This window comes from Protopterus annectens, chromosome 11.part0 (assembly GCF_019279795.1).
Source record: "Protopterus annectens isolate FY-2018-M chromosome 11.part0, PAN1.0, whole genome shotgun sequence".
Classification (NCBI taxonomy): domain Eukaryota; kingdom Metazoa; phylum Chordata; order Ceratodontiformes; family Protopteridae; genus Protopterus; species Protopterus annectens.
Window position 1 is genome coordinate 435,911,953 of NC_056745.1, and position 17,291 is coordinate 435,929,243.

The 17,291-nt window shown below is 36.3% G+C and overlaps 1 protein-coding gene across 1 annotated transcript in view; it reads left to right on the plus strand.

Moving 5' to 3' along the window:
- LOC122814952 (aldo-keto reductase family 1 member C1-like) overlaps positions 1-15,815 on the plus strand; it is a 337,408-nt gene extending 321,593 nt beyond the window's left edge. Inside the window, exon 6 of the mRNA XM_044087211.1 lies at positions 15,660-15,815. Within this exon, the coding sequence (XP_043943146.1) occupies positions 15,660-15,815 (156 nt within the window). The remainder of the gene's footprint in view (positions 1-15,659) is intronic.
- The last annotated feature ends 1,476 nt before the right edge of the window (positions 15,816-17,291 follow it).

The window sequence follows — 17,291 nt, forward strand, 5'->3', positions numbered from 1 at the left end:
ATAAAAAGGCACTGCCAGTATATGGAAATAGCCATGACAGAAACTTCAATGACTTTTAGCAGTCACTGAGGAGAAGCCTTTTGTAGTTTCTATTACAGTAGCATCTCCCCTAGACAGGAGCAGCCTCTGATGTTAAACGTTTTGGAGTAGTGGGTCTACAGCTGGGAGCATTGACCCACTTGGGTAGTGAAAATTAGTTTTTTTTTAGTGAATGTAAATTTTGTTTGTCTTTTCAGCTTTTCCCGGTTAGGGGTCACCACAGCGGAGCTCCGTTCCGCTAATGATTGGCAGTCAATTTTTTTTTTTATGGCGCCGAGTTGCCAGCCCGACGCCCAACCTTCAGCGAAGGCACGGCCATTCACGCATGTCTTTCGGAGGCCACTCGACAACGGGGAGGACATGCAGAATCCACACAGAAGGCACTCCAGCCGAGAATCGAACAGGAGAACCTCTTTCTGTGAGGCAACAACGCTACCGCTGTACCACCGCAGCTTTGCAAAATTCTGTCTATAGTTTTCAGAAACATTGAACTGAAACAGTAGTGCAATTACTGTCTGGAAGACGTCACATCCAGATACAAACTGTTTTTTCTTCAGTTTACAATGGATATTTTAAAAAGCTGATAAGACCAAAATTAAGCAGTACTGCATAGGTGTTTTTTGTTGTACCCCACTCCCACCTCCAGATCCTGCTTGATGGCTTATCTGTCATAAACCATTCATTCGATCTGTTCCAGGGTGACAGGCATCTCTGGGTTAGGTGAGAGCCCTATGGGCGGGCTCACTTATTCCTGACCAGGAATACCAATTGGCTCATTCAACTCATTGAGGGATTCAGGGTGGTAGGGAGTAGGCCATATTGCTGTTTGTGTGGGATGTCTTACCTTTTCACTGGTGGAGAAATTTGATACTACCTTGATAATCTTTGACACCCTTTTTTAAGGAAATGTTTAACGCTCCTTCAGAAGATAGAGGGAAAAAGAAGACTATGAGGTTGATAGATAATGCAGAATTGCTTAAAGTGACTAAGAGTATATTTGAAGCATACTGCAGCATTTTTTGTTAGTAGTAGTTTCACTAAATGCAAAGTAAACATTTCCATTATGTATTTATCTAACTAGAGGTCACTTTAAAGTTTTTTTCTGAATCCAGTGCATTGTTAGGTTTTTACGGTTTTCGAGAAAGAATAAAAATAAGGTAAATACTGTTTATGAAGTTAGAATTAGCGAAGTTATGGAGAGATTTGAGCAGTCTTTGAAATTTGGTACAGATAATGGGAAGCTTTGAAGGTAAAGACAGACACAGAATATAAAGTTCAAACAAAGAAAATCAGAAAGAGTAATGGGAATATATGGAAAAGTCATTAATGGAGGGTTAGGGAAATTATTAGGTGTGAGCACTGACAAAGCTTGAACTGTGTGGGAGGAATTAAAAAGATAAAAGGTTGGTTGTTTAACAAAGGTATTTACTAAAGGGAAGTAAAAGTTTTCCCCATCTTAGGAAGGGCAATTAAGAAAATGATGTGTTTGGAGCATTTAACTTGCACTGAAAGTAATTTCTGATCTAAGAAAAACTGGGTCCATGTCATTTAACTGAAAAGCAATATACATGTTGAAATGTTGAATTCAGAATTCTTACTTCCCTACATGTATTGAATTGTATGAGGCCCCCCTTTTTGTGCAACCCGTGTTTGTGCTTATTTCTGAGCTCCACTAACAGTGGAGGGATATTGTTTGCTGACTGGCTGTGTACTGGTACAGTGTACAGGTGTAGTATGTGCATTGCATTAGTAAGTATTTTGTGTTCAACATTTTACAATATTGCATTCAGTATTAGAACTTTGTGTGCTACTATTCAACAAGTTGTCACATACCCAGAGAAAGTTTTCAAGAGACTAGAAACAGAATGCAGTAAGAAATTAAAGATGAGAAAGACTGGTATAGAGGAGTGGAAGAAGTGACATTATTAAAAGTGCAAGTAGGGTTTGGGGAATAAAGTCAGCCTCAAAAAAAGGTACATTTAGATGGAGCTCCTGGAGTGGATGGTATGACGTTTTACTTCTGTAGAGTTTTGCATGACTGTCAGATACAAAGCTTAGCTAGGGTGTTAACTGAATGTTTTGGCAACATTGTATACTCAGTTTCCTGGGTCAATTAAAAGAAATTTAAATGAGAAGACCAGAATAGAAATCATTCAGTAAATGTTGATCGCTCACACTGTTTTATGTAGATTATAAGCTAATTGCAAAAATTTTGATGGATGGTAATATTAACTGCTTTGGTATAGCCAGGCAGTTAGAGTTTACACTATATAAGCAAATAGTTAATATTACATTGTGGAATGATGGATGTGATTAATGATGGGCAAGAATTCAGCACAACAGATTGCAGCATCAGAAAGACATTTAACACTTTGGCACACAAGTATCAGTGAGATATTAAAAGATTTAGGGTTTGGAGGCAGGTTTAGGGTATTCATTAGGCAGTTGTAAGGAAAAGTATGGTTAGTTCCAAGTATAAATGAGAGACAGGAAAAGGTTAAGGGTGGTATGAGGAATTAGACAGAGATGCTTATGTCCCAGTGATCTTTTTGACTTCATGATGAATGCAGTTAGAGTTGAAGGAAAATTCTGTATAACTGGTTATACTTGGTTCTCAATGTAATAAGAACATCCCCCTATAAGAACATCCCCCTCTTTACCTGGGTTTTTACACATACCATTCTTTCAAACCTACAAAACGACCGTTGAATCCACCAAAAAGAAATACAGACTCCTTGTGCAGGATAAAATAATTACGGTGCAGCTCGAACAGGAAAACGTTATTGCATGAAATAATAATCCATTTGGTTAAGCGCTTTCATCTATTCTCATACAGACTTCCTCAGAACCTAATAATACAACTTAGACTTGATTTATATATCCAATTTGGCGCCAAAAATATTCAAAGTTAATTAAAAACCTTAAAGACACATTCCTTCCATTCATGTATTGCACGCAAACAAACTTCTAATTGATTAATATAAATACTTCTGAATATATATCTAAATATATTATATACATAATTATGTGCACTTAATTGTATCAATTTGTAAATACATTTTTAAAAATTTAAATAAAATGCAGTATATTAAAATGCAATAAACTACAGTACAATGAATATTCATAAAAAATTGTTTGCACAATATTGAATATGTGCAAGGATATAAATATGAAAAAATATATATATACATATATATAATATATAACATTTGAATAAACATTAATTAAACATTAATTTATATAACATTTAATTTAACATTAAATATAATGAAAGCTGAACATAAGTATGCACACTATTACAGGACTATGTCGAGGCATACATAATTTATTCTAAAATTAGGAAGGGTTTATACTAATGCTGTCATTAATGTCTGGAAATCTTGTGGCATCAGTGTAAATCTGCCACTTGCTTTCCATCATAGCTAAATAAACTTTCCAATTACCCCCACATACACTGCTATCAATTTGTTCAATAATATAGAATTTAAAATTATGTTGATGTCCTCTACTAAATATGTGTTTGTATAAAGCATTCTTCATATCTTTTTTCTGAATCTTATAATAATGTTCATATATTCGTTTTTTGATTTTATGAAGTTATCGATAATTTTTTATGTGATGAGTATGATTTTGTTAATGTGAATGAATATTGTGCTGTGGATAACAACAGGAAACACTCGACTACTTCTGTTGAGCCTATTAAGGAAAAAATACAAATGTTGGGTAAAAAGCTGTTTAACATTAAATGTATAAAAATTGACAATGCTTATTTAGCTAAATGTCTAGCGATGCATATTGTACCCAAGGGACTCAGGTTTTATAAATTACCTTTGGGAATTGTGTATAATGTTGACAGTATGTATGTATTTAACAAAATGTTTGATGAATTTGGATATACATACATGAAATTATTAATCAAATATAATGATGAAAAATTATCCATTTTGATTACGGAAATAGAGAAATTGAATGATGATATAGTACAAGATATAGCATTTGAACAGTGGAGAGATTTTTATTTTAAACAATTTCAAGCAGCAGAAAATAAAGCTATGAACATATACAATAGGAAGCAAAGGAAGATACAGCGAAATGTGGAACAATACAAGAATAATAGAGTGTACATTTGGCCACAAGATAGAACAGCTAATGAGAAGGAAAAGTTTTATAATAGTAGAAGTAGATATAGGAATAATGAAGGGGAAGAAAATTTTCAAGGGGGCAGATTTTATCCAGCCCCGAAACAGCAATACAGAAAGGAACATTAAGTCATACACTCAATGTTTTTTATGAAAATACTGAGCATTCAAATGAAGAAAATAATATACATATAAGTACAGATATCAGTTTAAAAGATTTTGATTGCCAAGACAATACACAAGTAGCGGAGAACAAATTGAACATAGTTGAAAGTCAAGGCAATTCCATTTTACATACATATAATGGTTTCAATGTATATAATTATACTGAATATGAAACTGGTCAAAAATTTTTCACCTTATTTAGCAAAGGGATGAAATATATACCCACTACTGGTTTTAATTTAGTTGACATGATTAAAGAAATAAAAATGTACTGTAGAAGGCTAAATTTAGCACTACAATTTGGACAAAATGATGAAAATACAAGATATATGACATATAATAATTTAAAGAGAAAAAGTGCATACATCCCAGTTTCAAATGCACAAGTTGCCAACTACGAAAAAATGGTATGTAAGGATATTTATTGGCTATACAATAATATCAAGACAGGAGATGTCTATAACAATATGTTAGATAGAGGATAATTTAACAAAAAGTGAACGGGGATGCTTGGAATCACTCATGAAAAACAAAGAACTCAGAATAATGAAGCCAGACAAGGGAGGCGGCATTGTAATATATAACACTTTTGATTACAATGCGGAGATACACAATGTATTACATTTGTCAGGGAATTATGAAGTAATTTCATTAAACCAAGTTAATATAGGTCATAAAAGGATTGATTTAGCTATCGAAGAGTATTTGATAGATAATAGAATTACGAACGAGATCTATAATTTTATTAAGGTAGAATTTCCTATAGTGGCAAATATAATAGGAATCCCTAAGGTTCATAAATGTATGGACAACCCTCCCTTTAGACCTATTATATCTGGGTCTAAGTCTAAGACATATAATTTGGGAGTAACAATAGATAGATGGATAAAACATGTGTATGAGAATATACCACATTTAATTAAGGATTCTTGGCATTTTTTAAGTAAACTTACGCCTGATATATAGAACGGTGGGTTGATTTTTTTGACAATTGATGTTATTGACCTATTTTCATGTATACCTAAGGACCTTGGTTTGGAATTTTTCTGCAACAGTTTGAGGAAATTCTCAAAACTGTCATGGGATAAAATTAGTTTAATTATGGATATGATGAGCTTAGTATTAGACCATAGTTACATTCAATTTCAAGGGGAGTTTTTTAGGCAGAGCAGAGGTGTTGCTATGGGCGCCTCTTGTGCCCCCATTTTTGCAAACCTCGTTATGTTAGATTGGGAGTCTAAATATGTGTTTCAAAGTGAATTTTACCATCATATTGTATTATGTACTAGATATCTAGATGATTTATTAATCCTATGGAATGGTACACACGAAGATATTAAATCATTTATTAACTACATTAATGTTAATGGGACGACTGATTTTTTGAAATTCACATATAATATCAACAAAGAAGGTATAGCCTACTTGGACACTTATATAAGCCATACTAGAAATGGGTTTGCATCTAAAATACATAGGAAAACCACATTTTCAAATGATTATATTGAGTTTAGTAGCAGTCATCCACCTTATATATTTAAAAATGTGGTAAAAGGACAGTGTGTTCGAGCAGCACGCATGTCATCCAGTAAAGTCATAATGGAAGATGAATTAGAAACAATATTTAACATGTTCAGTAGTAGGGATTACCCTATTCCCATGTTAAAAGATGTTGTTGGATATGTAAAACGGCAATGGGGCATCAAGTTTCTACCCCTTCTAGGTACATCAAGTGTATGTGTTAAGGAAAAAGGCAAGAGTGATACCACAGTAGAAGTATTCAATAGAGTATGTGTGATTATGTATACTCCTTTTGCTAATTATATAAAAGAAATATTGAATAGACATTGGGATTTGATAACTATAACAGATAGCATAGCCATGATTTTAGGTAATCAACCCAAATGTGTATTTAAAACAGCTCCAAATATTAAAAAGTTATTGGAGAGGACAACACATACAGAGAAACATAAGAAAACATCTAAAGGAACTTCAAAATGTGGTTCCTGTAGCCAATGTAGATATATTAATGAAGTCGTATGTATCAAGTTAGAGAACATCAATAAGACATACATTAAATGCAAGGCAGGAAATTGCAATACTAAACAAGTAGTATATCTTGCAAAGTGTGATGCCTGCCCAGCATTTTACATAGGAAAGACTGAGAGGAAAATCAAAAAACGAATATATGAACATTATTATAAGATTCAGAAAAAAGATATGAAGAATGCTTTATACAAACACATATTTAGTAGAGGACATCAACATAATTTTAAATTCTCCATTATTGAACAAACTGATAACAGTGTATGTGGGGGTAATTGGAAAGTTTATTTAGCTATGATGGAAAGCAAGTGGCAGATTTACACTGATGCCACAAGATTTCCAGGCATTAATGACAGCATTAGTATAAAACCCTTCCTAATTTTAGAATAAATTATGTATGCCTCAACATAGTCCTGTAATAGTGTGCATACTTATGTTCAGCTTTCATTATATTCAATGTTAAATTAAATGTTATATAAATTAATGTTTAATTAATGTTTATTCAAATGTTATATATTATATATATATATATATATATATATATATATATATATATATATATATATATATATATATATATTCATATTTATATCCTTGCACATATTCAATATTGTGCAAACAATTTTTTATGAATATTCATTGTACTGTAGTTTATTGCTTTTTAATATACTGCATTTTATTTAAATTTTTAAAAATGTATTTATAAATTGATACAATTAAGTGCACATAATTATGTATATAATATATTTAGATATATATTCAGAAGTATTTATATTAATCAGTTAGAAGTTTGTTTGCGTGCAATACATGAATGGAAGGAATGTTTCTTTAAGGTTTTTAATTAGCTTTGAATATTTTTGGCGCCAAATTGGATATATAAATCAAGTCTAAGTTGTATTATTAGGTTCTGAGGAAGTCTGTATGAGAACAGATGAAAGCGCTTAACCAAATGGATTATTATTTCATGCAATAAAGTTTTCCTGTTCGAGCTGCACCGTAATTATTTTATCCTGCACAAGGAGTCTGTAATTCTTTCAAACCTTATGACAATGTGAGGGCTGTCTCTGTATTTATCTGCAATCCCATTGCCTCTTGGCAGATTCTGCATAACAAACTCAAACTCCTGCATTTATTACTGTTAATATACAAGTCCAGTTGGCATATAGTTGCCAACTATAAATCCCCTTGTATGCCTTCCACTGACCATGACACTTTCCTTTGGAACCTAATATAATGATCCAGATGAATTTAACTACACTTCTGTTAAGTTGTAAACGTACACAACTAATGCCAAATGTGCACAGCGGTTACTTATTAATGGCAACTCTCTTGACAAGATTGTGCCTTCTCAAGCTAGATGTTCCAGTCCCCTTGACATTATTCTTACAAAGATATACCCTTTCTGTTCCACAGCCAAAGTCCCACCCCGTGATAAATCAGACCATCAGGCTGGCATACTTTCCTTAAAATCCCAGACCATGACTCAGTCCAACTCTGCTGTGGGATTTCTGTAAGGCCAAATTCCAAACGCTGTCAGACAATATAATGAAATTTACCACCACCACCACCCTCGCTGAGACCTTAGAACAAAACAGATGCTTATACCACTGACATTTACTGGCACCGTAATTCTTGCACCAAGGCATCTGTTCCTATCATAAATATGATGGCAAATTTAAGAATAAGTCCATGTGCTGAAACCCAGTATCAACAAACTCTACAACAAAAGAAAACAACTTCTTTCACTGAGAAATAAGTTCAAATCTTTCCAATTGTAAAAGTGTCATATAGTCTATCAGTGAATTTTGTTAATAAACGGATTTTGTTTGCATAAATTTAGGAATGAAGTTTACTTTTGGAGTTTGATGGTCATTTGTCTTGATTACATAGAAGGTTCTGTACATAACCTCACTGATTCCCTTCTAAACCTATACAGTTTTAGCCACTTCACTGGCTGCATGTCTGAAGCTTGGAAAATAGCAGTTCTGGTATCCCTACCTAAGGGTGGCACTGACACACATCCTGTGAGTTAGACATGTTAGTCTTATTATATTTGTAAATTCATGGAGTCTATTATACTGCAACCCATAAATAACATAAGCAGCTATCTGCAGTCCCATAAACCAAGCTCTGTAAAGGGTAGGGCATGTGTTTTGAGTCTTCAGGATTTTAAGGGGTAGACTGAAGCACTAGATGGTGGCCATTCAGTGCACATTGCCCACCTGAATCTAGCTAAGGTCTTTGATAATATCTTGCACCCCAGTATTATCAAAGCTCCCATCCATATAGTAATCCCTGAACCCACTAAATAGTAAATTGGCTAGCTGAAAAAGTGCATGCAGTGGGGGTTGGTGGCACACCTTCCTCTGCAAAAGTATCACTAGTGGCATTCCATAGGGCCTTCTTTGGCCTATACATCACTGAAGTTTAAGCGGACAGTAAGGGCCTATTTCTGGCAATGCTGCTGATGATTGCAAAGTCAGTACTTCCATTAACTTTCCAAGTGATACCTGTCGCTTGCAAGAGTGTATATAAGCAGCATTAATAGCTAGTGCCATGACCATGAGCTTAGGATTAATGCTAAAAATGTAGTATAATATTCTTTGGGAAGTAAGAATACCACTGCACCTACCATTAAAGATGCTTCTCAAAGTTGATGCATTTTTTGGGGTCTAGGCATATTTGTGCACAACAAACTCTTTTGACCACCATGTGTCAGCTGTTATGGAAATCATTCTACCTAGCCCAGTTTAGCCCATGTGCGAATGTTTTCACTTAGCTGTGTTCAAAATCTGATGTAACAGTCGAGTTTCACCATTGTTTTAAAGATTTAGATCAGGATGTGTCAGCCAGGAAAAACATTGGCTCTTTCTAGTGAACTAAAACATTAGCTTTTTGCTGATCTCTCATTTTAAAGTATGGCTTTCTTCTAGCCTATAATAATTCCTTAAGGCTTAAATAAGAAGTTCATATGTTCATTAAGTTCTTTACTCTGAAGACCTGGTAGCTCAATACCTGTCATTCAGACTCCCTGACCTAACTATACCTTATACAAGGTGCATCATAAGACTTGGAATATGCAGCATATGCTGTACAAGTCTGAGGGGTACGGCATTGTATTTTTACTGGCTATCGCATGACCACGTACTGAAACAACAATATTTTTACCTTTACAGAGTTTTAATATTTAAATTGAAAATTACTTTTGTGGTAATTCATTAAAGAAAGCTTGAATGTTATGTCATTTTTTAATCTAGCCTGTTCCTTTCATTTCATTCTTAATCTTGATGCATAATTGCCTGTACCCAATTTGCCTAGATATATGTGAAAGGTTCTTTTTTCTGTTGTCACTATTTTTAGACAGGCACTTCTCTTCAGTCTTTGTAAATTTAATGTAAGACTTACAGCATATTCCAACAGTCTGGCAACCATTTTCTGTTTTAGCCTTTAGAACTGCTAACTGATCCAAGGTGGCAGAGTGCAGTCCTGCTCTCTGATAATGATGGAAAGATTATTGATAAGTATAGGAAAAAAGCATATGCTTCTGTAACTTCGATTTTCAGATTTTTGAATTGTCAGGCGTGTCTGTTAAGGTTTGTTCTGACTAGTTGTGAAAGTGTGAGGAGTGATTTATCTGAACTTTCTTCTTGTGAGCAAAAAAAATCTGTTTTACATAATTAATTTCTTCTATTGTTCAAGTCGCTGCTCATTTTTTACAGTACATATATGACTCTTATACTTCAGGGGCTGTGGCTACTTGGATAATACTTGGATAGGGGCTGTGGCTACTTGGATAATACTTGGATAAAAAAATGAGATTTTAAATTTTCCTTTGGATAGAGTTTTAGTTTTTGGTCCATTTGCTGCTGATGTAATCAGATGAAATTGGTAAGTGGTGTAAGGGGTAAGATGATATAGGGAATCTCTAAGATTTTTTTAGCTCTCCATTTCCAAGTTTTCCATCAGATTCTCTAACTCCTCATCCAGTTTTGGTAAAAAACTAAATAAATAGCCTCAACAAAATACAGGTAATCAGACATTTATGAAGAAATGGTAAGAGGGTTTCAAGAAGAATTCTGGAAACTCCCAAAATCAAGGACAGTGCAATAATTCAGAAGGACTGTTTGAGACGTTTGCTTCCCTTCCCACCCTGACAGCCCCTTTTTCTTTCAGAAAGTCTGAATTTTCACTTATCTTTTAGGCAACAGATAATTTCAGGGCTCTGAAGGTAATTCAGCAAGGTTACAGATGACAGTGGGAGGAAATCCCTTCTTTCCAAGGGGTAATTCATCATCCTCCAGGCCAGACTGTTTTATTTCCACCTGTCCTTCATCACATGCTGTCATGCTTAGAGACCTATTCTGGATCTGTATTTCTGAAACCTGTTTATGATGGTGCCCAAACTCAAAATGATGCTACTTCACAACCTTCTTTCTCATGCATGTTTCCTAGTAACATTAGATTTAAAAATGCTGATCACATTCCTACCATCCAGACTTGATGTTTTTTAAGGTTTGTGTGTTTGGATCACATTATCAGGTTTCTGCCTTTACACTTGGCTATCTGCTGCACCAAGAGAGTTCACAAAGTGTCTAGCTCCAGTTATAGCTCATTGCAGCCTACAGGGTATCCACATTTTTCTTTATTTAGACAACTTCCTTGTCTTTTTCGAAGTGTGGGGAATCTTTCTCATGGTGACAGGCCTTTCACAAGCTGGGATTCCAAGAGAACATTCAAAAATCTTTCTTGATTCCTTCTTGCAGGATTGTGTTTCTGGAATGTCAACTGGACACCTCAGTTCAAAAAGCTTTTGTTCCACAGGAAAGAATAAGTCTACAACTGGATCTATTTCTGAAGTTTTCCACTCAAGTTGCTGTGAAGAAATACCTCAGGATTTTGGGTCTTGTAGCATCTATGATTTTTATGATACCCCTGCCAAATTGTCACATGAGAAAGATACAGTTGTATCTGACATTTCTTTGATCCCAGCACCAACAGCAATTGTCTTTTCCAATCCCAGTGCTGGGGTTTGTCAGAATTGAGATCACTTGGTAGAGACAACAGATATCCCTAAATCCAGGTATTCCCTTCTCCCTCCCTGTTCCAAAGAAGCCAGTCACCAGAAACACCTCAGACTCTCCTTTGGGAGCAGCTTCAGGAAGGATAAAAGTTCAAAGTATGTGGGACACCACTGACAGATGCAAGCACATAAATATAAAAGGGCTGAGTATTCTGATCAAGGCACTCAACTCTCTTGATCATCTTTGGTTCCAGGATCTGTTCAAGTTGTTCTAGACAATACCATAGTCATGTGTGACATCAACAAGCATGGGGGAACCTCGCTGTACCTCCTCTGCAGACTAGCCATGTTAACTTGGGCTATAGCTTCACTACACATTCTCACTCTACAGGCATCCTACATTCTGTCAGAGCAAAATTTTGCGGAAGATAAGATTAGCAGGACAAGGACAGACCCTCACAAATGGAAACTAGTTCAGGGGATTCTTCCAAGATTTGATCCATCTGTGGGGAGTTCCTGAAGTAGACCTCTCTGCCTTCTCTCTGAACAATCAGCTGGCAAGATTCTGCTCCAGGACTCTATGCAAGAAGACCTGGATAACAGATGCCTTTTTTTTCCTTCGACAGGAATGTTCCTGTATGCTTTTTTACCCTTTCCACTAATATCAAGGGTACTTCTGAAGAATAAGAAGAAATCCCTCAAGATCATTGTGACTCAAACATAACACAAGCTTTCCTCACAGACTGGATCTACTCGCACAAGAACAGGGTCATTTGATATACTCTGACACCAGTCAACACCAATCAGGTTCAGTTGACTGCCTGTATGATAGAGTCCTAATTCCCTTTAGGCACCTCTTTACTGAGGATATGTAACAGGTACTAATGGAGGCAAGAAAGACTGCTACTAGAAAATCCTATATTGGCAAATGGAAAAGGTTTTCAAGCTGGTACCAGCACCGTTTCAGGAGTAGTTGTTCTCTGGTTTTACAATATTGGTATGAGTTACTATCCTGTGGCCTTTCTTACTTCTCTATCAAGGTTCATTTATCAGTTATTTCAGCATGTCTGCCTTCGATTCAACCCCAGCATTGGATAGATAGATTCAGCACTATTTCATTTTCTACAGGGACACGGCTTGAGAACTAATCCTTCTTTTATGTCCGAAGTGGTGTCGAGTTTTTTTTAAGCCAAACCTCCAGTTTTCTTTCCTGAACCAAACAAATGGGGAGAAGGATACTCCATACAGTGGATTCGCACAGGCAGCTCTGACACTATATTGATAGAATTAAATCTTTCAGATCTTCTAATCAGTTGTTCATTTCTTCCTGCCAACTTTCTCTGTCTCAACGTGAAATCTGTGAAGGCCTTGTTGGCCAGACTTTTCTTTGTGCCAGCTCAGCTTGAGATATCAGACATTTTGGCTGCATGGAAGGTGCCCCTAAGCTTTGAAATCTGACCAGCCATTCTATCCTTGTCAGGATATAACCAATATAACTAAGACTACTGCAGAAGTGATCATTCGAACAGCTACTGTTATAGTAAGTTTAACTTACATAATTATGTTTTACTACCATAGAGAACATTTTTTTCTTAATGTTAAGATTCAGAGGTTTAGTAGCACAAAACCTGAATATTAATTTATTGAAAAAATAACCTTAAATGTATAATTAGAAGCTTTGTGATAAATTGTATGGGCAAGAGAATTTGAATAACATTTATGATCGTGTACGTTTGAACTGTACAGACAGGGAGGAATGAGAATGGTCAGTATAATGAATGGAGTATACAGGAAACATGCATAAAAATGTATATGGGTACAATTTGATTTAAATATGTGGTATAATTATACTTATTATTGTTAGATATAATGGTATAAGAATTAAATACAAGTTGAATTGTAGAGTATTTTTAGAAAATGATTTTGTAAACAAGTCCTGCTGTTCTCAGCAAAGAGCAGGTGCTTTCCCATTTGGGGAATTAGTTTTTGTTTTTTAGCATTTCATGAAAGTTAAGTAAAATGGAGAAATTAAGGGAGCTGCTGCAGAACAGGACAATGGATTATTGGAAGGTGTTGTGCTGATCAAGACAATGTACCCATACCTCTCAACCTGTTCATAGGTGTGTACTAGGCTAATGGCCCTCGAGCCTTTACAAGCCTAGCCCATAGGATTACCCTAGCATTGTGCCACCCAACCTTAGTTCCTAGTGCCTCTGTCAAGTACAGCCACTGGAGTGATCCCTGGGGTGAATTTTCTATTTCCCATCCACTCATCAAGATCTCTCTTGAAGAGGGCCAGTGAGGTGCTCTGCTTGACATGTATGGGAAGTCTATTCCATAGCATGGGCAGAGTCTGGGTTATAAACCTGCCCCTCCAGCATGTTCTGTTGATTGTGGTAATGAGATTGAGGTCTCTGGAGCGTGTGATGTGGAGGGATTGGGATTTCTTTATTTCTAACAGAGCTGGGTCAGACATGGCTTTGTAAGTCAAGCAGAGATCACCTCTAAGTAGGTGATATGAGACAGAATAGTTGGAGTTTTTTGAGTCTGTCCAATGGTGCACTGCTACAGTCATCCCTCTCCACAAAGGAGGAGCAAATACAGACCCCCCCGGAACTATATCACCCCATTAGCCTGATGAGTCTGATATGCAAAGCTATGGAACGCATCATCGTGGAACTAATAAACAAGGATATAGGTAATCTCCAAACTCTGGATCCTATACAGTTTGTTTTGTGAAGAGTAGATTATGCCTGCTCAACTTGGTTGACTTCTTTGAGTCAGTCACCAGAGCTGTGAATGAAGGTAAGGTAGTTCATACAGCCTACCTTGATCTGGCCAAGGCCGTTAATACCAATCCCCACTCAGGAATCATAGAAAAACTTACTAAGCTAGGCATTAACCTCTATTATCACTAGGTGGGTTGCAAACTGGCTCACAGATAGAACCCACAGTGTGAAAGTAGATGCAAACTGATTAACTTTGTTGCACTGAGGAAGAATATGAACATTCTACATCTGCTGGAATAATAATAAAAAAACAAATCTGAAGTAGAATTCACACTTTCAGAGTGGGGAGCAGTACCTGTCGCATCCCACATGTAGGTGACTTTGCCCCCTTACTAAAGATAATTATCTCGGAGGTTGCTGAATCTTAGCAAAAGGGGAATTTCCTTTATACTGACCTGATTCAAAAACAGTGCAGTTCTGTACGTGGTGACTTGTTCTAATGACATTATGCCCACTGCATGCTGCCCACCTAGAAAAGCCTGCCTGGTCAAGCTGGGAAATCAGAAAGTTGTGACATTTCACATGTGAGACATTTGTAGTGGTTTGAAGGAGGAATCTGGATATTGGAATAGGATCATAGGAGATTACTAGGATATCGACCAGGAAGTCATTTTAAGCCTGGCCGATTTATCTCAATGTAATACCATAGAAATGCTAGTCCTTACCCAAGATTGCATTTAGTGATGACTGCCCATGTCCAAGAGGGCTGTGGACTCTATCCCCGGTAAGAATTTACTGTGCCCCATCAATACAGTCTAATTCTACCAATTGCACTAGCAGATCAATGTAGTAAGCAACTGTAATCTGTGGGCGCATACCATGGCAGACCAAGAATTTATGTTTACTTAAGCAAAGCAGCATATTTCCTCTTGAGTTCTTTGGAGGAGAATTAGCATGCAGTCACATTTAACCCATTACACATCACCTTTACATACTGAGTTTTGTTGCATGGGAACCCTCAGTACTTCATCTAAGATAGTAGGTCACTGGCAGCTACTTATCCCTCTTGAAGAGATTTCAAGCCATCAGTGCTTACTCTTTCCTTATCCATGTAAGTCCTGACATCCTAGGTTCACTCCATTGCTGACATTGTAGGTAAAAATCCAGCCATTACACCACTTGGCTGGTAGAAAAGAGCACCTTTAGTCCATGTAGTCAAATGCATTTTTGAAAGCCATGCTGACTTCTAGTTCTGTTCATGTACTTTTCACTGAAGGTCAAGTCCATGAATTTGTGCAAGTGGCATGCAGACCCATATTAAGTGCTCAGTACTATAAATAATTACATTGGTTATGCAAATACTTGCTTTACCAAGATGCCAGCTTAGAAGAAGTGATAGTGAGATGTGCACATAAATGTTGCAGTTTAGCGTACCACAGATTACACAGCTTGAGCTGGAAAGTCTTGGCTGTACCAAAGGCATTATGTACTTGAAACTGATTTTGTTCTGTATGATTTCAGGTGGAATGTCATCCATATCTAAAGCAGGAGAAACTTCTGGAGTTCTGTAAATCCAAGGATATCGTTCTTGTTGCCTACAGTCCTATTGGATCATCTCGAGATCCTAAGTGGTTTCAGGTCTGCATGTCGTGGTTGTGCTACCCATGTTACCTGTGAATATGTAATTTTTTAAATGCTTATTCTTGACAGAGAGCAAACTTTTAATATGAAGAAGTGCTGTTGGTTCTGCAGTTCTCAACAATCGATGGATATTACTTTTCATTTGACCCAGCACTGTTTTGAACCAGTGTCTACATTTCATAGGTTCATATGTTAGTACTAGGCTAACTGCCCTTGCAAGTCATTGTAAGCCTAGCCAATTATCGCTTGTGAGACTCAAACCCTGCACTTTGTGTTTGTAAGGCAAACACCTTAACCGTTAGGCCAACTTCCCAACCCTAAATCTGAATGCCTCTCTGCATTCAGATTTAGGATTTTTGAGTACAGTTTGCAAAAAAGGGCAGTCTTTAAAAATATATCGTGCCATGCTACAGTCACTGTAGCCATGAGTTTTTTCCCCCTTCTTTGATTTGTTTTCACCTCAGCCTAGTGGTGTCAAGTTTTAAGAAATGAAGCACCCTTAGGGAAAAAAAACATGAACTTACAGATTTAATGTTTTGTTTCCAAACTGTGACTTCACATTAATTTTTGACATATTGCAGTATTTTTCTGGATCATTTGGATAGATCAGTTACTGTCATTTTGACTGCAATGACACATATCTGAGCTTTAATATTGAGAGAGGTATAAGTGTGAATCTCATAGGTTGAGAGGGTTGCGCCCACTCATATTTTGGCAATGCTGCTGATATCTTTTCAAACATCATCCCCAAATGTCTGCAGCATTTGGGAGATGTTCCATAGTCTTCCTATATTTTTACTGGGATCCCTGTAAGCAAAGTCTTTTCAACGTGTATTGCTGTGGCCATTTGGGTTCTTAGCACTGAGTTAGAATCACTAGGACTTGGACATGATCAGAATCTTGCAGCATGTTGTATTAGTTAAGTAAGAATAGCTAGATTCACTTGAGAGCCAAGAGATCTTTTATTATTGGATCTGTGACCGTTTCGCAAGAGAAGCAGAAATTGTATCCCAATAACAGAGACAATCTTAAGAGTCTAAACTGCTAGTACTTTTTCTGATTGATTCCTTGGAAGGGGATGGCTTAGGTTACATAACTGACTAGGAATGCAAAAATAATTATCTAGTTAAATACATTTTAGTTATCTGCTTAAATGCAGTCTAGTTGCAGTGATTCAAAGCATTATGAAAGCTTTGCTTTTGTGGCTCTGAAGACCCTTCTGTGGTTTTCACAAACTTAAGGATCATTGTACTTTGAGACATGGATACCAAGAAATTCACCTTGAGTGAAGATTGAGTGGTGAATCTTGGTATCCGTGTCGAGAACTCGTAATAAGGGGTTATAACTGCAGACCTCATCATAATTATTTGTGCCTGGAGCTTTATATGCTTCATGTATTGCCAGTTACAAAACACTATAGAAATACTAAATGTTTTACCAGCTTTTTAAGCCAGTAAAGCACTTAATGAGCTATGTCAAACAGAGCAGCCTGCCTTTCAATGTCTTTGCTTA